The sequence below is a fragment of the Myotis davidii genome, unplaced genomic scaffold (assembly GCF_000327345.1).
Source record: "Myotis davidii unplaced genomic scaffold, ASM32734v1 scaffold176, whole genome shotgun sequence".
Lineage (NCBI taxonomy): Eukaryota > Metazoa > Chordata > Mammalia > Chiroptera > Vespertilionidae > Myotis > Myotis davidii.
Genome location: NW_006287911.1, coordinates 666,462 through 689,971, shown reverse-complemented (window position 1 = coordinate 689,971; position 23,510 = coordinate 666,462). Strand labels below are relative to the sequence as shown.

Sequence of the window (23,510 nt, the reverse complement as noted above, 5' to 3'; positions counted from 1 at the left end):
AACAACTGGACGGACAACCGAACAGCAGGCTGTGTGGGGCAATAGGCCAGCAGGGGGATTAGTGAGGGACAGCCAAATGACTGAACAGCAGCCTGCATGGGCGACCAGGCCGGCAGAGGGGGGCAGTTATGGGTAGCCAGGCTGGCAAGGAAGGCAGTTAGGGGTGATCAGCCAGGAAGGGGGGCAGTTAGGGGCGATCAGGCAGGCAGGCAGGTGAGCAGTCAGGAGCCAGCAGTCCTGGATTGTGAGAGGAATGTCCCGGATTGGAGAGGATGCAGGCTGGGCTGAGGGGATCCCCCCCTCCTATGCATGAATTTCGTGCACTGGGCCTCTAGTATAATAGAAACGTAAGTTCATTTTAAAGAGACCAGGTGATATTGCTCTATCACTCTCAGCTGAACTAGAACAGTACCAGGTATCAAGTTTAGTTCACATCTACATACTTAAAGTCCATTCTTAAAACAGATTCCTTATGCTTTGTCTGACGGCATCAGAACAGAGAATGTCAGTTTCCTCACAGATGCCAATAGAATTCTGTGGTGATTCTGCTGTTCTATGGCCCTCTGGGCAGAGTGTACCCTAGGAGAATAGAATGGAGCCTCTACCCCATGAAACAGGTTCCTTTGGAAATGGTTATAGCAGGTCTTCTGAAGGTAAGTCCCTTATTCACACTTGTTGCTTAAGATATACTGTATTACTAATTCTTTAAAAATGAGCCATTCTTTTCTTCTTTTCAGTGACCTTGTCCTAGAATCCAAAGCTGCATTTTTTTTTGTATCCTCTGCTCCAAAATTGAGCAGTCTATTGCTATTAAATTTCTATGCATTTGTATGCCTGTTATATATGTCATATATATTTTAAAGGATTATCACAGTAAACTCTTGTAACATTTAAAAAATATATTTTTATTGATTTCAGAGAGGAATTTTATAGAGAGAGAGAGAAGAGAGAGAGAGAGAGAGAGAGAGAGAGAGAGAGAGAGAGAGAGAGAGAGAGAGAGAGAAGAGAGAGAAACATCAATGATGAGAGAGAATCACTCATTGTGTGCCTCTTGTACACCCCACACTGGGGATGGAGCCCGAAACCTGGGCCTGTGCCCCGATGAGGAATCAAACAGTGACCTTCTGGTTCATAGGTCAACACTCAACCACTGAGCCATGCCAGCTGGGCTGTACCTTTTTTTTTTAACCTGACAAAATGAAAACTTCCCCTTGTTTTAAAAGTCTACCACTTTTTCCTTGTGTGCTCTCATCATAATAATATAAATTCATAAAGAGGGGCAAAATATTATTCACATACTCAAACTACTCAAGGTTCCCTTGTGTTCAGAAGGAAATTTGTGTTCCAGAAAGCTGTCGCTCAGATAATAGCTATTGGCTCAAATTAAGGGTCATGTCCTGTTCTGGCAGGAGTGGTCAAATCCTTGAAAAATGGATCTTTTCCAAGTTCGGCCCTCTGAGTTGCAGAACTCCTAAAGAAATAAACTCTGGTCACACCCAGTTTTTGAAGAGAGTCTCAGGAAGAATTGTCACTACACAGATAAAGAGCTTTCTATTTTTTTAAAGCAAATCACATGTCTCCTCGTATTTGTTGACATACCAAGGGAAGTTTATGTGAGGAAATCAGTATTGAAACAGTTTGTGCTTTATAAATGTCAATAGATTTTTTTCCCTTCCACTCCCACTACTATTATCCCCAGAGATTTCAACACCATCTACATTCCAGTCTCACTGTTACTTAACCTCTTAAACTGATGATTTGGGGGCTCTGTGAGATGGCCAGCCTGGGCCTTTTAAATTACTTAAAAGTGCTCCAGTTTCAGGAGCTCAAACTTCCAAGGTCTTCATTTTGACCACAGCTTCCTTACCTACTCCACTCTTTTATCCCAACCACCAGTTCCTTGGCGGGCTCTTAGGACTATCCCTTCCTCACCTGAAACCCTCTATGGTCCATCCCCATCTGGCTTCACTGGCCTTCCCCACCTCACCCCACTCTTAAAGCATTCATCTCAGGGATATTGCAGATTATTTCATTCATTTTACCTCTGTGGTGTCCATCTGAGCAATTCTAAACCTAATTTTGGAAAGCCCCAGATCATTCCACTTCCTTCACTCCTATACACTGTACTATTGCTAAGTCATGACTTTTGAAAAGTCATGAAATTATATGCTTGGAAGTTCACTCCCTTGTGAAGGCCCTCCCCTTTTGTTGATTTCTCATTAATTTCCTGAAGGAATTCTCCCAGCCTTTGTCATTTTGACTTAAAAAGTAACTCATCTCATGCAGCCTCCATTTCCTTTTCTATTAAGTGGGGGAGATGGGCTACAGCGGTACTTGTCAAATTTTAATGGGCATCAAATCACCTGGGTTGTTTAAAATACTGATTCTGCAGGAACATAGAAAGGGAATGAACTGACTATTCTTGCGGGGGGAAGGGGTGTAGGGGATGCGGGAAGAGACTGGACAAAAATCGTGCACCTATGGATGAGGACAGTGGGTGGGGAGTGAGGGCGGAGGGTGGGGTGGGAACTAGGAGGAGGGGAGTTATGGGGGGAAAAAAGAGGAACAAATGTAATAATCTGAACAATAAAGATTTAATTAAAAAATAAAATAAAATAAAATACTCTGGTTCAGGTCTGGTGTGCCAGCTGATACCAATGCTATATAGACCATATTTTGAACAGTATTTTGAGTAGCCTCAAATAAGCTCCAAGGCTATTTTAAAATTTAATAATAATAATAATGATAGCCCTGACCTGTTTGGCTCAGTGGATAGAGTGTCGGCCTTCAGACTGAGGGGTCCCAGGTTCGATTCCAGTCAAGGGCATATACCTTGGTTGCGGGCACATCCCCAGTAGGGGGTGTGCAGGAAGCAGCTGATCGATGTTTCTTTCTCATCGATGTTTCTAATTCTCTATCCCTCTCCTTTCCTCTCTGTAAAAAAAAAATCAATAAAATATATATATAAAAATAATAATGATAATACATTCATGATTTTAAGTCCTGAGTCATAACCTGGTCATTCTCACTTTCAACAGATGACTTAACCAGCAACTAAAAGCGATGTGTGATGAGCCTCTCCAGCAATTTTTGCCCTTTCCAATAACTTTCCTGTCCTGACCCTTTTCTAGATTACTTTTCTACCTCCTCCATACTACCACTTTTTGCTGACTTGGGACCTGGCTCTCTCTCTTAATCCCTTTCTACGGGCTCTCTTCCATCTAACTACAAGTATCTTTAGGCTTCCAGCCTGAAGAAATCATGCTTCTCTAGGGATTGTTTAGTAGCCAAACTTCTCAAAGGAAGAAGCCATCTCTACCTCCGGTTTCCTTCCAATTCCACATTTGTAGCTGAGCATTTCCATTTGAGTAGACTGTGGACTCACAAGCTCAGCCATTTTGAAAACAACTCATCTTCACCCCAACAAAACGACCTCCTGCCTTAATTTATTATTCCTGCTCCTTCTCCCCTACTTGCAAAATGTCTGTGGTAGCCTAGTTATTCGACTCTTGACTACTTCCAAAGGAAATAATGATGTTTTTAAAGCTTTGTTCATGAAGATATTCATAATAGTGATGTTAATAATAATAAAATTGGAAATAACTAAATGTTCAAAACAAAGGTATGAGGAAGTAAATATAATTTTAAGTGTCACAGTGATTAAAATGACATTTGTGTGTTGGCATAAATTAAATGAAAAGGCATATACAAAATGGTATGTCTAGTATGATCCCATTTTTCTAATTAGGAAGGAAAGAAGGAGATGCTTAGAAAAAAGTATCTGAAATAAGTACCATTTTGTTGATTCCAAATGTTAATAGGTGTTTGGGGTGTTGGAATTATAGATGATTTTTACTTTCTTTTATCTTCTGCACAGTCTGAAATTGTTAGAGTATGTGGGTAATAAAATCTTAGACTAGAACTCTTCCTGCCTCAGTTTCCACTGCAGCGCAAATACAATGGATACCAAGACTCCCAGGTGAGTGTGAGGCAGACGCCACATATGCAGAATTTACAAAAAGAATAAAGGAAAATCTGCCTCATAAGTCCTGGCCCCTCAGTCAGGCCAAAGCTAGAAAAATGTCAGAGGAAAGGAAAGGATAAAGTTGTTTCTTTTTTCTTCTTCTTTTTTTTTATATGGAACGCTTCACGAATTTGCGTGTCATCCTTACGCAGGGGCCGTGCTAATCTTCTCTGTATCGTTCCAATTTTAGTATATGTGCTGCCGAAGCGAGCGCTAAAGTTGTTTCTTTAGAGAGAGCCATTGTCAGCCTCCAAGTTCCTTGGTCCCTCTAACCCAGGGGTGGACAAACTTTTTGACTCAAGGGCCACAGTGGGTTCTTAAGCTGGACCAGAGGGTCGGAACAAAAGCATGGATGGAGTGTTTGTGTGAATTAATATAAATTCAGAGTAAACATCATTACATAAAAGGGTACGGTCTTTTTTTTTTTTTTTAGTTTTATTCATTTCAAACGGGCCGGATCCGGCCCGTGGGCCGTAGTTTGCCCACGGCTGCTCTAACCCCAGGACCCCAGGAAAGATGCCTCAGTAGGAGGTCTTGGGCCTCTCCTGCAGCATGGTGGGGGCAGTGGGGGGGTAGCGGGGGGGCGGCAGGTGACTGAGAAAGCTGAAGCTTCTGTGGACGGGGCCTTGGAATGGGAACAAGAGGGCTGCTGCCTTGGAATTGGTCTGCACTGCAGGTTTCCTGGGGGCCAGATGGGGTCAGACAGGTGGGGAGAGAGCTTCCTTAGAGTTGTCTTGGGCTGGAGGGGAGCTTTTTGATGCCCAGGGGTTGAGGAAGGACCTACAAGTGGCTACCTACATATAAAGATAGAGCGCCACTGGAAGAGCTTGAAAAAGTGGCCAAGAGGGGAAATATCAGCTTTAGTCTGCCAGGCTTGCCAGAGACGCCAGCTTTAAACATCTGCCAGGCCTAGAAGCATTGAACCACCGCTACCTATCCTAGCTGTCCACTGCCCATCCTCCACGCTGGCTGGGGTGGGGGTGGGGGTGAGCTACAAGTGATGAGAGAGGAAAAGCTAACCATGCCCCCACCCCTTTTCCACTGGAGGCTTTAGTCTGAAACCAGCCTAAACTGGCAGAGTAGAAATGATGCAATGCTTTTTGGAATTTTTATTGTTATAGAAGAGACTATCCTAATTTCTGAATTGAAACTGCATTTGTTACTTAAAGTGACATAGCACTGTGTGTTACCTAAAAGAAACAGAGAAGTAATGGGACCTTCCAGAGTTTTCATTCTAGAAGCAAGAAAGACTAAAGGAAGACTGGGAGAACAAATAATCAAATTGTGCTTTTTATCACAATCTCCATCATCTTGTTACCGGAACCCAGATGCCCCCTGGTGCCTACTTCTATCATTTCTTGCCCCAACAAAGATAACCCTATCTAGTCTTCTAACAATATAGATTCATTTTTCCTGTCTTTGTACTTTATATACTAGTAAACGAAATCATCTAAGATGTGCTCTTTTGTGGCTGGCTTCTTTCATTCAATTTTATATGAGTTTCATTCATATTGTGGCATGTAATTGTATTTCATTTGGCTTTATTATTATACTAGAGGCCAGGTGCACAGATGTGTACACCCATGGGGTCCTTTGGCCTGGCCTACACCTTCTAGCAATCCAGGACCCTTCAGGGGATGTTGGACTGCCGGTTTTGGCCCAGTCCCGCAGGACAGGCCAAGGGACCCCACTGGTGCACAAATCCATGCACCGGCCCTTAGTATGCATATAAAATCTTTGGTTAAGGAGGCTGGCAGGACCCTGACCCCAAGATGGCAGCACCCAGTGAAGTGGAGGCACCTGTCTCGGCGAAGGTGATGGTGTCATGAGCGTAGCTGCTTTGTATGCTGTGTGGATGGATGGTTGGAGGCGCCTACATCCTTCTGCAGGAGGAGGAATAGAAGCTGGACACTCTGCAGGGCATTGTCTCTGCTTTCCTGAGATGGAGAGAGAAGCATTGATGGTAGAAGGCATTGACAGGCTGCCCCATGCATGTGCCCTATTTGGGATCGAGTCTGCAACCCAGGAATGTGCCCTCACCTGACATTGAACTGGCAACCCCTCAGTACATTGGACAACCTGAGCCACACCAGCCAGGGCACAACCACCATCTTCTGAAGCAGTGGTTCTCAACCTTCTGGCCCTTTAAATACAGTTCCTCATGATGTGACCCAACCATAAAATTATTTTCATTGCTACTTCATAACCAATGTTGCTACTGTTATGAATCGTAATGTAAATATCTGATATGCAGGATGGTCTTAGGTGACCCCTGTAAAAGGGTCGTTTGACCACCAAAAGGGCCGCGATCCACAGGTTGAGAACTGCTGTAATCTGAAGCATTCTCTAATTTCTCATCTAATTCATCCTGCACTCGATTGACAGATTAATTTTCTTAAACTATTGGTGTGTCCATGACTTCCCTACTTAAAAATGTTTAATAGCTTCTCAACAGACAGGTCAAATAAAAAAATCTCTTCAGCTTAAAAAAAAAAAAGATCTTTGGTTAATCTCTTCCCATCCTTCCCCCCTTCACTCTGAGATTCATCGGTCTGTTTCATGTTTCCATGCCTATGCATTGAGCATCTGCCCCCTGATGGTCAGTGCGCATCATAGCTACTGGTCAAATGATCGCGTAGGCTTTTATATATAGAGAGGCCCAGTGCAAGAATTCGTGCATGGGTAGGATCTCTTGGCCTGGCCAGCGATCAAGGCCTATTGGGGTGCCAGCTTGGGGGGAGAGACCCTGGGAGGTTGGCCGGCAAAGGGGAGGGGCCATGGGTAGTTGCCTGGCCGTCCTCACCCCCAATCGGGGTGGGATGGCCCATCAAGGGTGGTGCCCGCCAGGGGGAGGGGCCACAGGAGGGGCTGGGCAGGGCCAAATTGGGCCACTTGGCCGCTGCAGTGCACGTCATAGCAACCAGTCGTTCCACCGTTTGGTCGCTGGGCTTTTATATATATAGATAATGTTCTATAGTGTGAATATACCACAATTTTATCCATTCTACTGATGATGGGCATTTGGATAGCTTCCAGCTTTGGCTTATTCCAAAAAATCTATAATAATAAAAGCGTAATATGCTAATTAGACTGGACATCCTTCCGGATGACCTTCTAGACAAGCTGGGGCTGCAAGGGAAGCCCGGGTCCCGAGTGCCAGAGGGAAGCCGGTGCTGGCAGCTGGGGTAAGGAAGGCCTACTCTTGCGCAAATTTCATGCCTCAGGCCTCTAGTACTATGAATAATGTGTTATGTTTAATATTGGGGGAGAGCTATTAAAAAATTTCTTGCAGCCTAGCCAGTTTGGCTCAGTGGATAGAGCATCAGCCTGCAGACTGATGGTCCAGGGTTTAATTCTGGTCAAGGGCACATGCCTGGGTTGCAGGCTCGATCCCCTTGTAGGGGGTATGCAAGAGGCAGCTGATCAATGATTCTCTCTCTCTGTTTGTTGATGTTTCTATCTCTCCCTCTCCCTTCCTCTCTGAAATTAATTAAAAATACACGCCCCCCCCCCCAAAAAAAATCTCTTGCAGATATTCTTTCCTTTCCATTCCCATTACTATTGCCTGGATTCAGGCCTTCAGAAACGTTCACTTGGACTCTTAGCAATAGCCTCCTGATTGATACCTCTATCTATAGTTCATCATAAATACTGCCACTGGTTTGTCTTCCCAGAGCAGCAATTTTCAACAGGTGTGCTGCAAGAATTTTTAAAACATGCAATACCCGACTACTTACCAGTAGCCAGAGGTACTGACCTCTTTTCTCTTTGTCAAATAAAAAAATGACAACAGCCAACAAAATAATTGTCTGGTGTGAATGAATCAAAATTCCATCCTTTTTTTTTTTTTTTTAGTCAGTTTGGAAAAAAATATATTTGTGGGGGTGCCGCAGAATTTTAGTAATTAGTTTATGTGTGCCATGAAATGAAAAAGTTGAAAATCACTGTCCCAGAACATAATTCTAATCACACTGCTGCGTTTACTGAAAACATTAAATGTCTCCCCACCGCCTTCCAACCAGAGCCCTCAGTTCCTTAGCTTGGCATTCAAGGCCTCCTCCCTGCATTTGTACCCTAATCCAGAGCATTTTGTGTCCTAGTCAAAGTAGGTCATGGCCACACCCTAAGCACAGGCTCTTCTCCCCCCGCCCCCTTCTTTGTTCATGCCACTCCTATTCCATGTTGTATTGTGATGTCACTCACACCGATCCCACTTGTCAGAGTCCTTGTCTTCCCAAGGTGTACTAGGATATACTTCTTCCAGCAGGCAGCTTGCCTTCCCTATGGCCCAAGGTAATTTCCCATCTGTAGTCCTTTGTTGGAACCTGCCTTATGTATCAGGAGCTGCCTCATGTTTCACCTTCCTCACTGAGCTCTGGTGGGGACCCCATCTGTGTCTCAGAGTAGCCAGCTCAGCTTCTTGCCCATAGAAAGGGCTCAGTAAATGTTAGTTGAATTGCTTTGGAGAAGTTGTTTGAAAATGTCTTCCTGATTTTTATCTCTGATTCCCACTTCTCCTTTGTGAATTCCCCTCTTGCTCCTAGGTTTGTTTGTTGTTTTAATCTTCACCCAAGGACATGCTTTTACTGGTTGAGAGAGAGAGAAACATCCATTGGTTGCCTCCTGTACCCTCCTCAACTGGGAATTGAACTTGCAACCTTTTGGTGCACAGGAGGATGCTCCAACCAGCTGCGCCACCCAGCCAGGGTGCTCCTAGGTATTTTGTGTATGCACTGACTAGCTCAAGAACATAGTCATTGGAGTCTGATATTTTAACTGATCCTCAAGAAATAATTTCTCAATGCCACTCTTTATAGTCATACCATTATAGTCATACCTCCCCCATGTCTTAAATCAATTCAATGTTTACTTATTAGGCATCTATGTACATGGCACTATGATAAAATTTTTTTAAAATATATTTTATTGATTTTTTACAGAGAGGAAAGGAGAGAGATAGAGATAGAGAGTTAGAAACATCGATGAGAGAGAAACATCGATCAGCTGCCTCCTGCACATCCCCCACTGGGGAAGTGCACGCAACCCAGGTACATGCCCTTGACCGGAATCGAACCTGGGACCTTTCAGTCCGCAGGCCGACGCTCTATCCACTGAGCCAAACCGGTTTCGACCACTATGATAAAATTTGCTCTGTACCTATAACACATCATTCCAGAGTTTTCAATCTTGAAAATGTTTTTTTCCTGATATTTTTACATTTTATTATAGTTTACATTCATTATTTTGTATTAGTTTCAGGTATACAGCATAGTGGCTAGACAATCATATACTTTACAAAGTGTTCCTCACAATATTTCCGATACTCACCTGGCACGATACATAGTTATTACAATATTATTTACTACACTAGAGGCCCAGTGCACGGCATTTGTGCACTGGGGGGTTGAGGGGAATCCCTCAGCTGAGCCTGTGCCCTCTCACAGTCCGGGACCCCTTGGGGGATGTCCGACTGCTGGCTTAGGCCCACTCCCCCGAGGGGTACTTAGCGCTGCCACCAAGGTGGGAGAGGCTCCCACCACCGCCACTGCGCTCACCAGCTGAGAGCCCCACTTCTGGCCAAGCTGTGCTCCCCCTGTGGGAGCATACTGACCACTAGGGGACAGCTCCTGTATTGAGCACCTGCCCCCTAGTGGTCAGTGTGTGTCATAGCAACTGGTCATTCCTCTGTTCAGTCAATTAGCATATTAGCCTTTTATTATATAGGATTCCTGCATTCCCTATGCTGTACTTAATCTTTAGAAATGTTTTAGCCCTACCCAATTTGGCTTAGTGGATAGAGCGTCAGCCTGCAGTCTGAAGGATCCCAGGTTTGATTCCGGTCAAGGACATATGCCTGGGTAGCTGGCTCGGTCCAAGGAGCAGGAGGCAACCAATCAATGATTCCCTCTCATCATTGATGTTTCTATCTCTCTTTTCCTTTCCCTTCCTCTCTGAAATAAATGATTTAAAAAAATGTTTTAGATCTGCTGCCTGTAGTTGATTTTTGTTTTTGTTGATTTTTTACAGGGAGAGAGAAAAGGCAGGGAATGGGGGGGCGGGGACATTGATATGTTGTTCCACTTATTTATGCATTCATTGGTTGATTCTTGTATGTGCCCTGACTGGGGATTAAGCCCTCACCTTGGCATATCAGGCAACAGACTAACCAACTAAGCTCCCTGGCCAGGTGGTTTATTTTCACTGTCACAGGGCCTGTGATTGATTTTTTTTGAAACTTGCCTTTGTTTCACCACTATGAATGAAGTGCAGGTGGTGAAGTTTGGGGGCTTTAGCTGAGGTCTATCAAGTCCTTTCACAGCAAGTGAAAAATAAAACTAGAGCACTCTTTTGCTTTCTCATCAATAACTGGGTTCTCAAGAACTGGTTCCTAAATTAGTGACTGAAAATATTGGTGATAATGGTCAGAAACCTCATTTAGTATTTGCTCTCCCTGCCATTATCCCAAGGGAATTAGGCTTTTTCTGAGCATCAGAGATGACTTAATTTTGAGGTAAGAAAATAGGAATTAGAGGAAGCCAATTAGGAAACCTCAAGGAAGAGGAACTATCTCTAGGCTAAAGGGAAGGCTGTTGAGTCTTATTTCCTCTCTGTTCTTGACTCACTTTCTTGGTTCCTGGCCAACCTCTGCACCTTCCTTTCCCCATCTGATCAAGCGGCTGGAGTGGGGGTGGGTGTAAAGGTGAGGATGGTGAACAGAGTGAATTGCACCATGAGTTGAAAATCTAAATGAACTGTTTGATTCTTACTGTTCCAATCCTCCTGTCCACAGTCACGGGTGAGGCTGCATGTGTATGGGACAGAGTGGGTAAGAATTGGCTGCTTTCCAAATTAAGAAAAGAGACTGAGTTTCACTTCTGAACAACAGCAGAGTACAGTGCAGGTTGGTATAATACTTGGTTTCCTTCTGAATTAGGGATAGATCAAAGCAAAATAACCAGCAATCCAGGCCTTACCAGTCCCCCCTCCTTTCACAGAGAACAAGTGAGTTCAAGCTTACTAGTAAGTGGCTTATTTTCACTGTCATAATTAATATTTTTGTCCTCTATACCTTTAAGGTTGATACAACATGCTCACCTTTTGGCCATAGTCACCAGGTTAGTCTGTGGCAAGGTTCAAATTCAAATTCAGCGTTTCTGACACTCAGAACAGAGCCTGACCATGTTCAAGACACAGGTCCCTCCCTTCCCCATCTTATTTTTCACGGGAACATTTGCTCTTTCTCAAGCTATAAGGCTTTCCTGTTATCATGCCTAAGGGGAAGTTGTATGTTAAAAACCACCAATGGTTAAGCCCAAGCCAGCTGGGGTCTCGCATTGCTCCTTCCAGTATTCTGTGGAGACCCACAAGAATTCTCAGTGTTTCTCAAAGTCCATGGCTTTCAGAAACAAAAGATCAGTTGGTCAGTCGAGCACTGGGTCTTCATTTAAGGAGGAATTTGGTAAAACAAGAAAAACATCAAAAGTTGTAAGAGGCTAATACTGAAGTTGTTATACCTAAAAATCAATGGTAAACTGAAAGCTAACGGTTTGGGCTCTATAGTAGGGGTAGTTTTAGTTAAATGACCTTTGGGTTGAGCTGATAAAAGTTTATTCCCTTTCAAATCAAAGGATGGCATTATTATTATTATTAGGATGAATGATATAATCCAGGCACTGAGTTAAAGAAAGGAGAGAGGAGGGGAATGCCAGTTGTGTGACTGCTGTGTTGCTGGACACCATTTTGTACTCACCATTAGTACTGGAGGGTGAGAGAACTAGATTTTATGGACAAGGGGGCAGGGAAGTGTTGCTTTATTGGAATCTGGTCAGTTAAGGGGTTTTTGAGGAGAAGCATAATCAAATGCCTCATGAAAGCACACCCCAACTCACATTTGATGCTTCATTTGTCCCTCTCCTTTGCCCATAAATGATAGAACTGGAGTACAGAGAAACCACCCTTTTCTCCTTCCCAGAGACTGAGCCAGAATGACAATTCCTAGGCAGCCTACAATAGTTATTGGAAGAACTGCAGGACAGGTTGGTGTGAGAATGATTCAAAGAGAGCCAGGTTCTTGCCCTTAGTCCCCTGAGGCAGCATCTGATTGGTGAAAGTCTGGCCAGGGAGCTGGGCAGAGCTCTACCTCACTCCAGCTGTTCACCCAGAGCTGCTACATCCCTAGCTCTGTCCTGGCCACACCCCCTTCATATCAGGGAATCCTAACTTTCCTAAGATGCTCTATTACCAGTGTTTATGGCCAACTTACAGGGCGATGTGTTTCAACATCTGCTAATGTCACATAGAAACACAGATAAGTTTTCTTTTTTTAATTCCCTGGCTCTGAAACTGCCAGCCGAGCATCATAAGCTAAGGGCTAAATTCTTATTTGTCTTTAAACACCATGGCATTCGGCATGTCTGCAGTCACTGGGAACTTACGCTGCCACTCTTTACCTTTGCCTTCTGGGTAACCCCTACCTTCCACCTACCTCCACGCCCAGGGGAGAATGTGAGCCTTGCCAAACGGAAGCCACCAGGAGATTTTCCAAGATTCACGAGATGTCAAGTCATCTCTGAAATTTTTCAAAAAACCAGAAAGTCATTTCAAAAAGTCTAACTTGGTGGCCCCACATAGAGGAAGATCAAACTTTCCACACCAACACAGCAAGTCTGCCCCCATAGGCTTGTGTTAAAGCTGCAGGAGTATTTGTACTCAGCCTTTGGTGAAAGCTCAACCCAAGGGGAAGTCCACCTGGTTGAGGAGTTTAGCTGCTGCTTGACACCCAATGAAATCTGCTACCAGGGGATTTCCCTTAGCAATGGAATCAGAAGGGGTTTTGTCTTTCTGAAAGATTTCACAGAGGAATTCATTTGCTTATGTGGAAAAATCTCAAATTCTAATATAAAATCTCTGATCTTTTAAAGTTTTTGAGATCTGGATTTCTCATTTATTTATAAATCTCTTCAAATAAAAAAACAAACTTAATAGAAAACCCAAATAGTGAGAATGCATATTCAGTGAATGATCTGAGTACTTCATGCTAGGAACTGTTTGGCATTGAGATATACTGTGGAGCAAAACACATCTAATCCTAGCTTTCAGTTTATGTTTCAATTGAAAATAAGGTTGATTCCTTCCAGTATTAAAGTGTATAGCCCTAACTGGTTTGGCTCAGTGGATAGAGTGTCAGCCTGCAGACTGAAGGGTCCCAGGTTCGATTCAGGTCGAGGGCGTGTACCTTGGTTGCGGGCACATCCCCAGTAGGAGTGTGCAGGAGGCAGCTGATCGATGTTTCTCTCTCATCGATGTTTCTCTCTATCCCTTCCCTTCCTCTCTGTAAGAAATCAATAAAATATATTTTTTTAAAAAAGTGTATGTAGCATCCAAAAATCCTATGTGCCTTTCAGGGCCCAGCTTAAATACAACCTCAAGAAGGAATCAGGATTTGTTTAATGTGAGAAATAATTCTTACAGCCTGCAGTGTGTGTAGTTTAAAATATCCCCAAACTTCCCTAGCCAGTGTGACTCAGTTGGTTGAGCATCCTCCCATGTACCAATAGGAAAACTATAGGAATTACAGTACACGAAGCTCACTCAGAGTCTGAGGGAAAAAATACTCAAAAGGTCAGGAGGAGCCCTAGCCAGTTTGGCTCAGTGGATAGAGTGTCAGCCTGCAACTGAAGGGTCCCAGGTTCGATTCCAGTTAAGGGCATAGGCTTGGGTTGCGGGCTCAGTCCCCAGTAAAGGGCATGCAGGAGGCAGTTGATCAATGATTCTCTCTCATCATTGATGTCTCTCTCTCTCTCTCTCTCTCTCTCTCTCCCTTTCTCTCTGAAATAACTAAAAATATATTTAAAAACAAACAAAAAAAAAGGTCAGGAGGGGTTGGCCCTGAGTAAAGGGACCTGAACCAAAGCAAGGGACTTTTATCAGGACACTTGGGAATTAGGCAGAGCTGGAAAGTACCCTGTGTGCCAGAGATGCTGTTTGCACTTAAGTATTTTCTCAATCATGTTTCAGTTTTGAATTTTTTTTCAAGTTAATAAAATATTTATTTATTTTAAAAAACACTCTTGAGAAACTGGAGGTTCCTCAAGAAACTGCTTAAGTTCTTACAAATTTTTCATTTAAATGGAAAGTGAATTTAAGAGGAAATATATTAAAGAGGTAAGAATACCCCCTTAAGAATGTACTTACGGCAGGCATTAAAGTGCCAGAAACCTTGGTATATCTGGCCTTCCTGGTGCACAAACTAGGGGGGAGGGGCACACAAGCCTAACATCATGTTTTTCATTTTGTATTCAGAAGAAACTTTTTCTATTGCCAGTGGCTACCAGAACCCGCTCCCTTCTGTAACTAAAATTAACGGCTGCAATCCATTTCTCCCCACAGCATGAAGGAAAGTGGGTGGGTAAAGAATAGGTTGTGGGTTCGAGTCCCAGTGTGGGGCGTGCAGGAGGCGGCCGATTAATGATTCCTTCTCATCATTGATGGTTTTTTTTCTCTCTCGCTTCCTCTCTGAAATCAACATATATTTTTTATTTTATTTTATTTAAAGAATAGGTTAGAAATGACGCCAGCAATCTAGACGCAGGCTGGTTATACAGGGCCCAAAACTAACGCGAGATTGTGGAATACACGATTCATTTAGGTCACAGTGAATGGCAAATCACTACCCTGGACCCCAGAAAGTTTTTTCGTTCTTGTTACAGTCAATTCATTTTCCAGACGACAGCTCTAAACCACAACCACCGCGTTTCACCGGGCATCCTGAGCCTGCGCAGACCCGACCCCGACGCAAGCGCACGCCGAGCCCCTACGGCCCTTTCCCCACCCCCACCAGGGGCGGGGCTCGGCGCTCCCTCCGCGCGCGAACCGACGCTGGAGTCGTGAGTTCGGCGCGCAAGAGCGGATGAATCTGGCCGATGCACCGGAAGCAGTCGCTGCGACTTCCGGAGGGGCTTGTACGCCTGGTTAGGGAGCTACCGGGCCCAGAGACCGTTCTTGAAGTAGTGGCTGCATCAACATGTCCCGCGGTTCCAGCGCAGGCTTTGACCGCCACATTACCATTTTTTCACCCGAGGGCCGGCTCTACCAAGTAGGTGAGTGAACCAGGTCCGCCTTTGATCCACTCGAAATGCCCTGTCATGGCGCGGCCCGGAGTTTAGTCCGGGGCTGAAGCATGGCCGGAGTTGGGACGGGAGAAGGGCCTAGTCTGGGTGGACGTCCCGTGGTGTTCTCCCCCCAGACTGGAGGCAGGGTTCCGGGGCCCGAAGGCTGAGGCCTCTTGCTGTGGAGGGCGGGCGGCCGCACTGCCTGGACACAATGAAGAGTTAAGGAAGGCAGGACCCAAACGTCTGCCTCCCGACTTCCTGAGGCCTAGGAACTTGTTACATTTTGGCCTAGCCCTGGGTGGACTCGATGCCTGTACTTCTCCCAATTAAAACGTTCCCGCTCCGTTTTCCTTTGTCTGCAGCATGCACTTCCTTGTCCTGAGGTAGTTGTTTCCACACAGGCATTCAGGGCCTCCTATGTGCCAGATACCGCTAGTCTTAAGGGATACAAAGATGCCACAGCCTCTCTTATATTGAACTTTAAGGGAGTGCCAGATAACGTAAACAAACGGAGACAAAGAAAAAATACCAACTTACTGGTATTTGCAGAGTTCAGGACATCTTTGGAAAACTGGTAGGTAGAAAGAACGATTGTCAGTTGTAGAGCTGCTGGTGAAACATCCCCTTTTAAGCCGTATCTGTTTGACTGGTGTAGTTTACAAGCTGGCTCTGAATTGTAACAACTCTAGTGGGAATGAACACTATACTCGTTATCAGTTGTTCAGTATTACGGTGTATTTTATTGGCTCTAAGTGGTGTCAGCGTTTAGGTTATGATTCTAATTCGGATCCTTAATCTCTTGACATAGAGAATTTAATATCAAGAGATCCTGATTTACACGTGGCCCAGAATGGTTTTATTTTTGAGTGAGTTTAGCACCTCAGTGCCTTGGCAAGGACAGTAATACAACCTGTGTTTGGAAAGCATAAGGAAAGAGTTGGCCTATATTTGAGGTTCTCTTCACCTGTACATTTTAGAAATAAAGTTAATTTGGAATGAAACCAGGCTGCTATATGGCTACATACTTAATATAATGTAGCAAGAAAACAACATCATATTGGGTAATTCAGTAACCCTTTTAACTCATCCACAATTGAAAAATATGATCAATATTTTGATCAATAATGACCAATATCTAGACAGAAATATGATCAATAATATCTAGTAGAATGATTTTAAACTCTGCCTTGTAAAATAACACGCTCCCATTGCTGTTCATGGCACTTATTAGACATCGCTAGGAAAAGGAAAGTGAAAGAAAAGTTAGTATGAGCAAGCAGTATTGTGGTGAAGAGCTCAGGCCCTGGAGCCGTGACCTGGATTCAGATACCTGCTCTGCTCCATACTAGCCATCCAAATGATACAACTTTAGTCTAGTTTCTCTTTGCAAAATTGGGCTGATAATTCCCTGTGGTTGTTTTGAGGATTAAATAAGGTGATGTATGTAGAGTAATTGTACAGTATTAAGTGCTCAGTAAGGATTATTAGATGCCTGTTTTTCTCTTTTGGTGTATTAGATTAGTTGCTCCATTGATAGTGGAAAAATAATATAACAAAAGTGGGAAAATGACAAGGGAAGGAAAGATTAATGGAAAAGTGAGTATGACATGGCCCAGTGGTTGGGCATCGGCCTATGAACCATAATTATAAACAAACTGTTGACAGTGTTTGCTTCCAGCGAGTAGGAAGAAAAATTTTTTTAAAAATTGATTTTAGAGAGAGGAATTGCGGCAGAGGGGGGGGGGAGGAATATCGATGTGAGAGAGAAAAATGAATTGGTTGCCTTCTGCACACGCTTTGATGGAATTGAACCTGCCATCTTTTGGTGTACGGACGACACTCTAACCATCTGAGCCACACCGGCCAGGGCAGGGAGAAAGATTTTTTTTTTTAATTGACTTCAGAGAGGAAGGTAGAGGGAGAGAGAGGAAACAACAATGATGAGAGAGAATCATTGATCTGCTGCCTCCTACACGCCCTGTAGTGGGGATTGAGTCCGCAACCCAGGCATGTGCCCTTGACAAGAATCCAACCCTGCACCCTTCAGTCTGCAGGCCAATGCTCTATCCACTGAGCCAAACCAGCTGGTGCAAGAAAGATTTTTGATTGTCATTTGTACCCTATGTAACTATTGAAAATTTTCTCTTGACATATGTATTCAAGGTGTGTGCATGCGCGTGCCCGTGCGTGTGTGTAGAAAATCTGTAGAGCTATATACAGAGCACCTACCTTTGAAATCTGATTTTAGGAATTCCCAAAGTTATCATTGGGCCACTAAGGCCCAGGTGGAGCAAATAAGCCTGGCTGTTTTCAAAGCCTCCTTCTGCTCTCTGATCTTTTGCTGCATAGATCTGGCAAGGGAGGAGAGGAGCAGTCACTTGAATTTGCCTGCCAGGTGGATGTGAGCACTCTCTAGATGCTTCTAAGGAGCACATTGATAAAGGACAGGAAAGAAATGGACTGGTAGAGATAGACTAAAGAGATTGAAACCAGGATTCCTGGGTTCAAGTCCTTGCTCCACACCAACTTTGAGAACTTTCTTCATATGTAAAAGAGAGATAATAATTTCACCTACTTTATGGGACTGTAAGGATTTAATGAGTTAATAGATGTAAAGTACTTATAACAGTGTCTGTCACATAGGAAGTGCTCAATAATTGTTTCTGTGAAGGATGCTGTCAGGAAGAAATAAGTGACAAAAATGGAATCAGGAGTTTACAAATAAATGGACTCAGAAGCACTAATTGTTTGTTTGCCTCTTTTGCTGTTAAAAAAAAAAATACTCTTGTTTTAAAATAGTGTTTCTCAACCCAGACTTCTCATGCCTTCCTTGAATCTGATTTGAAGTTTAATGTCAGTGTGTACACATGCATATATCTATATGTATGCATACATAAATACATACCTATTACCTATTATAACTACATACAAAAAGTAACGAGATCAAACACTGCTATGTTTTGAAACTTCATATTCCCCTTCCCACCAGTGCCAAGATTTTTAGTGACGCCATCTGCTTGTAGGTCACTGTTTGAAAGTGTAATGTTTGGAGGCACTTGAAATGAAACACACTTCGTATTTAGGTTACAAGGTTAGCGAAAGACAGAATGAACAACTTCCAAAAACCTTAACAGAAAGTTTCTAGTCATGTGGCATTGAAATTGAACATGGACATGGCCTGCAGAGTATCAACCTACCTCTTGCCCCAGAACAATTCTTTTAATAACCAAATTTCATAGAATATATGGATCTTTCAATTCATTTTTTCACCAGCCCGTGTTTATATGGGGGAGGGAATGGTATTGTTTCCCAAAACTCAGTACAACACTTTAAATAAAATTATGAGAAAAATTTTGAGGTGCATTCCTATAATTGGCAGAACTTCAAAATCACCTGTAGATGCTGATGAGCATCCATAAAGGGGATGTGCATCTCCACTATTGGTAGGAACCTACTGTGAGCCATTGTCTAGCATTGTGTGCTTGTCCTGAACACTTAGTCACAGTGCCTTTTATATCTAGTTCCTGTTTTCCCCCAGTATTACACAAAAAATAAGTCCCAGAAATGTTGGGGAAGTGCTGGGGAAATTTGTAGGGAAGGAAGCAGAGTAAGAGATTACTGTGGAAAGAGGTCTCTATACAGAACAATTCATTAACCATTTTGTTAGTGATCAAGGAAGCATTCTAATTTTATGGTTTGCTGTTAGGTCGGTTTTGATAATTTTTTTACCTATAAAATGACTTTCGTGTGGTTCAACCAAATATTTACGTATAGGTACATACTTTACTATTATTTAAGTTACAATCTAAACAAATGGGGACTCAACCGTTGAGTGTAATTCATTATAATTTATCCCATTTAAAAAATGGGAAATGGACCCAGCCAGTGTGGCTCAATGGTTGAGCGTGGGCCCATGAACCAGCAAGTCATGGTTCCATTCATGGTCAGGGCATATGTCCAGCTTGCTGGTTCAACCCCCTGTAGGGGGCATGCAGGAGGCAGCCGTTGGATGTTTCTATCCCACTCCTCTCTAAAAATCAATAAAATATATTTTTTTAAGTGGGAAATGGGCTATTAGTTATCATTTTCTTGTATAGTCTTGGGCATTCAAGAACAGATTACTAAGATTACCGTAATAGCATTTGCCAGTTTTGCAAGTTTCTGAAATTTTGTCCAAATAAAATAAAATCTTTAATGATGTAAATAAAATGTATAATTACTATTTCCAGCATTTGAATTCTGGCCTTAAAAAATAAATACGCCTTTTCAATGCTGCCCATAAACCATTCTGTTTTTTTCTTAAGTGGCCTTCCTTCTCACCTCTGCTATGGGCAAGGGGGTGGGGGGCAGTATAATTTGTTCCTTAAGAAGATATTCTTTGGTTATTAAGTTATCTCTAGGTCCTTTACCTGGCAGTTTCTGTTTTTCTGGAAATTATTACAAAATACATATTTTATGTTAGTAGTATTATAATGGGGATTCAAGTGTACAAAATTTTATTGGAATTTATAACATGGTGAGTACTAAAATAACAGTATAAAGTAAGGCACTGAAAGAAGTGACACTTCCAGGGAGAGCCAGGAAAGGTTCCTCGGAGAAGATGAATTGATTTAGATGGAGATTAGATAAGGAACTTTTGGGGGACCAGTGCATAGGTCAGTGTGACTGGAGCATAGACAGTGATAACTGGAAAAATAGATTGTAGCAAAATTTTAGAGAGATTTGGGTACCATGCTAGGGTTTAGACCAGGAGTGGGCAAACTTTTTGACTCGAGGGCCACAATGGGTTCTTAAACTGGACCGAAGGGCCGGAACAAAAGCATGGATGGAGTGTTTGTGTGAACTAATATAAATTCAAAGTAAACATCATTACATAAAAGGGTACGGTCTTTTTTTTTTTTTTTTTGGTTTTATTCATTTCAAACGGGCCGAATCGCCCGCAGGCCTAGTTTGCCCACGGCTGGTTTAGACTTTGTCCCATGGGTTTTGGACATAGCTAGCAAAAGTCATTATTAAGGATTATTAAGTCAGAATACAGGAGGGTTGAGTTTAGAATTAGAATTGCCATAGAAAGGGGCTGATAGCAGGAAGACCAACTATAAACTTGTTAACTAAACCATATAAATCTTAATGAGGTATTGAGAAAGAAAGGATAAAGAGGAGACTCTGAGTAGATATAAAAGTGGACATCTGAGAGAGAATGGGTGAAGAATCAAGGATGGTACCCAGGTTTGTAGCTTGGAAAACTGAGTGGTTAGTAATACCATTGAGATAAGGACTATAAGAAAAGTAGCAGATTTGCAGAGAGAGGAGTTTATTGTCTTACATGCCTGTGGGTGAAATAGGCATGAGATTTGCAAGTATAGATTCAGAGGTAAAAATGACAATAGTGATAAGATAAAATCACCCAGGTATAGGGAGAAATGACAGAATTCTGGGAAATACCAATTTAAGGAGCTGGCTGAAGAGGTGGAAGCAGTGAAAGATGAGAAGGGAAGTTCAGAGAAGTAGGAATGATATTCTTTAAGAACTTCAAAATTCAATTCCTCAGTTGCATTAGCCACATTTCAGGTACTCAGTAGCCATATGTAGCTAATGGCTATTATATTGGACAATGCAAATATAGAACATTGTCATCACAGAAGATTATTTTGGTCAGCACTAGCCTATATAGAGAGGGAGAGAGGAAGAGGGCCACTTTAATGAATTCTAGCAAATTCACAAGTGCATTCTCTATTGAACATTTTTTAATATGTAAATAATTTTCATTTTGTGGGACAAGATTTTATTCTGTGATGGAGGGTTGCTTATCTTTTGTGGCTTTTATATTTTGTATGTAAGCAGACCAGATAAATAATACAAATGAGTGCAACATGCTAGGTGAGATATGACAAGGATTGGTGGGAATTTGAAAACTGCAAAATACGTGCCAGCCCTAGATGATTTTGCTATGTGCGAAAAACTAAATCCTAATTTTATTTTATCTGACTTTTAGTTAATTTGAATCTTTCTAGAAAACCATGCATTCCAAGCCAACTTCAGTAAGTTGGCTTTTGCTTAGTATCTTCTGGTTGCAAATTTAATTTTGAAGTTTCTTGGTTCCTGCTTTCTTTGACTCTCCAGTTTGGATGTGGAAGGTAGAAATACACATTTTCAAATGCTAACCTTAGTGGTGAAATAGGAAATTCTACCGGAATCCAGAGAAAGTGTTCATGGGAAATGGCAGGGGCTTAAAGGGGAAGGGCAAGCTTTGGCTAGGTGGACATAAGAGTGAGAAGGCAATCCAGGCTGGACATAAAGAAACAAAGACATGAGTGTGGGAAGAATCAGGATCTATAAACATAAAGGGTAATGTAAGAAGAGAGTTGGTAAGTATGACAAACTAATAGCTCTCTGTGGCCATAGATGGAATGTTTTTTAGGCCAAAATTGTGTTCTGAACAATTGGGTAATAAAAGCAAACAATAGACAGTTAGGCAGTATATTAAGGATAGTGACCTAGATATAAGAATCATCTGTATTGAAGTGATTGTTCCTTACCTCTGTAATATCTATAGTAATAATCCCTCCTTTAGTCGTGATACTGATGATTTGTGTTCTCACTTCCTTGATTATTCTAGCTAGAGATTTATATTAGTTTCCTCTGGCTGTTGTAACAAATTTCCACAAACTTGGTGGCTTAAACAACAGAAATGTATTTTCTGACAGTTCTGGAAACCAGAAGTCCAAAATTAGTATCACTGGATCAAAATCAAAGTGTCATGCAGGGCTGTGCTCTCTCTGGAGGCTTTTAGGGAGAATGTATTCTTCACTTCGTCCACTTCTAGAGGCTCCCAGCATTCTTTGGCTTATGGCTTCATCACTTCAATCTCATAGACCAGCATCATTGTCAAATTTTACTCTGCTGCCTCTTCACATCACCTTTTCATTCTCTGTGTGTAAAATCTCCCTCTGGTTCTCTCATATATGTGATATGATTGCATTTTGAACCCATCAGGATAACCTTACCCTCTCAAGGTCCTTGAGTTAATCACATCTGCAAAGATCCTTGTTTTTAAGCCATAAAAGGTAATATTCATAGGTTCTAGGGATTAGAATATGGGTATCACTTAGGGACCATTTTTTAGCATACCAAAGCGTTTATAATTTTGTTGGTTTGTTTGTGTAGTTTATCCATTCTGGCAATTTCTACTTTTTATTGGAGTATTTTGTCCATTAACATTTAATGCAGTTGTTGAACGGATTAAAGTTTACTTATTTTATTATTTATTATTTATTTCATTTTATTATTTGTTTTCTGATGTTCTCTTTTGTCTATTTCTTTGATTTCTGGTCTTTACTGTTTCTTTTTTTTTCTAATCTGGGTTTACCTTTGCCCTTTTCTAGTTTCTTACCGTGGAAACTTAAGTCTTTGATTTTAAACCTTTCTAATATAAACAATTAAAACTATTGTATTAATTTTCTATGCTGCATAAAAATTATCACAAACTGCCCTACCTGGTTTGGCTCAGTGGATAGAGCATCAGCCTGCGGACTGAAGGGTCCCAGGTTCGGTTCCGGTCAAGGGCATGTACCTTGGTTGCAGGCACATCCCCTGTAGTGGGTGTGCAGGAGGCAGCTGATCAATGTTTCCCTCTCATCGATGTTTCTAACTCTCTATCCCTCTCTCTTCCTCTCTGTAAAAATCAATAACATATATTTTAAAAAAGGAGTCCTGAAAGAGGTGCATCTAGGATTCCAGTGGAGCCAGTAGCAAGGCCATTGTCCAGAGCTCCCATTCCACGTTGCAGCCCAGTGCAGTTTAGCATCCAGTCCAGATTCAGTCCAGTGATCCATTGTGTGGAATCCCACATGCTCAGTGTGCTCCTTTGTTTAAAAGTTTAAATCTTTGGGTTTCACAGCTTGCAGTGGCCACACCTATTCTGGCCACTGACTAGCTCCCAGGTGTGAGTGGAGGGGAAGCGCCTTCCCAACACACTCAGACCTGACTGGGCACGGGGCCAAAGTGCCTTTGTCCAGTCCCTTCCCCCATCGATCATCAGGGAACAGAGTTGGAGTGTTAAATGCAAAGCTGTGAAAATGGCCTGTCTATATTATGTGGTCTCCCTTTTATTCCTTTCCTGTTAAATAATAGCCAGGTTCTTACAATGGCATCTGAATAAGTTGAAGTTTTTCACTACCTGATTTTAATATTTACTGTAAAGCTACAGTAATCCTATAGTATGGTATAGATGTAAAGGTAGTTTTATAAAAAGAACAATATAGAAATCCCAGAAAAGAGAGATGTTCAATTTAGATATAGATATAGATATAGATATAGATATAGATATAGATATAGATATAGATATAGATATAGATATAGACATATACTGTTCT

General features: G+C 42.3%; 1 protein-coding gene across 2 annotated transcripts in view; it reads left to right on the top strand.

The window, feature by feature from the left end:
* The first annotated feature begins 14,874 nt into the window (after positions 1-14,874).
* PSMA6 (proteasome subunit alpha 6) overlaps positions 14,875-23,510 on the top strand; it is a 35,028-nt gene continuing 26,392 nt past the window's right edge. The window contains exon 1 of one of the 2 annotated variants that reach the window (XM_015561315.1): positions 14,875-15,123. In XM_015561315.1, coding sequence (XP_015416801.1) covers positions 15,048-15,123 — 76 coding nt within the window. In that variant the 5' untranslated portion in view covers positions 14,875-15,047. The remainder of the gene's footprint in view (positions 15,124-23,510) is intronic. The other variant, XM_006759701.2, reaches the window with a different exon arrangement.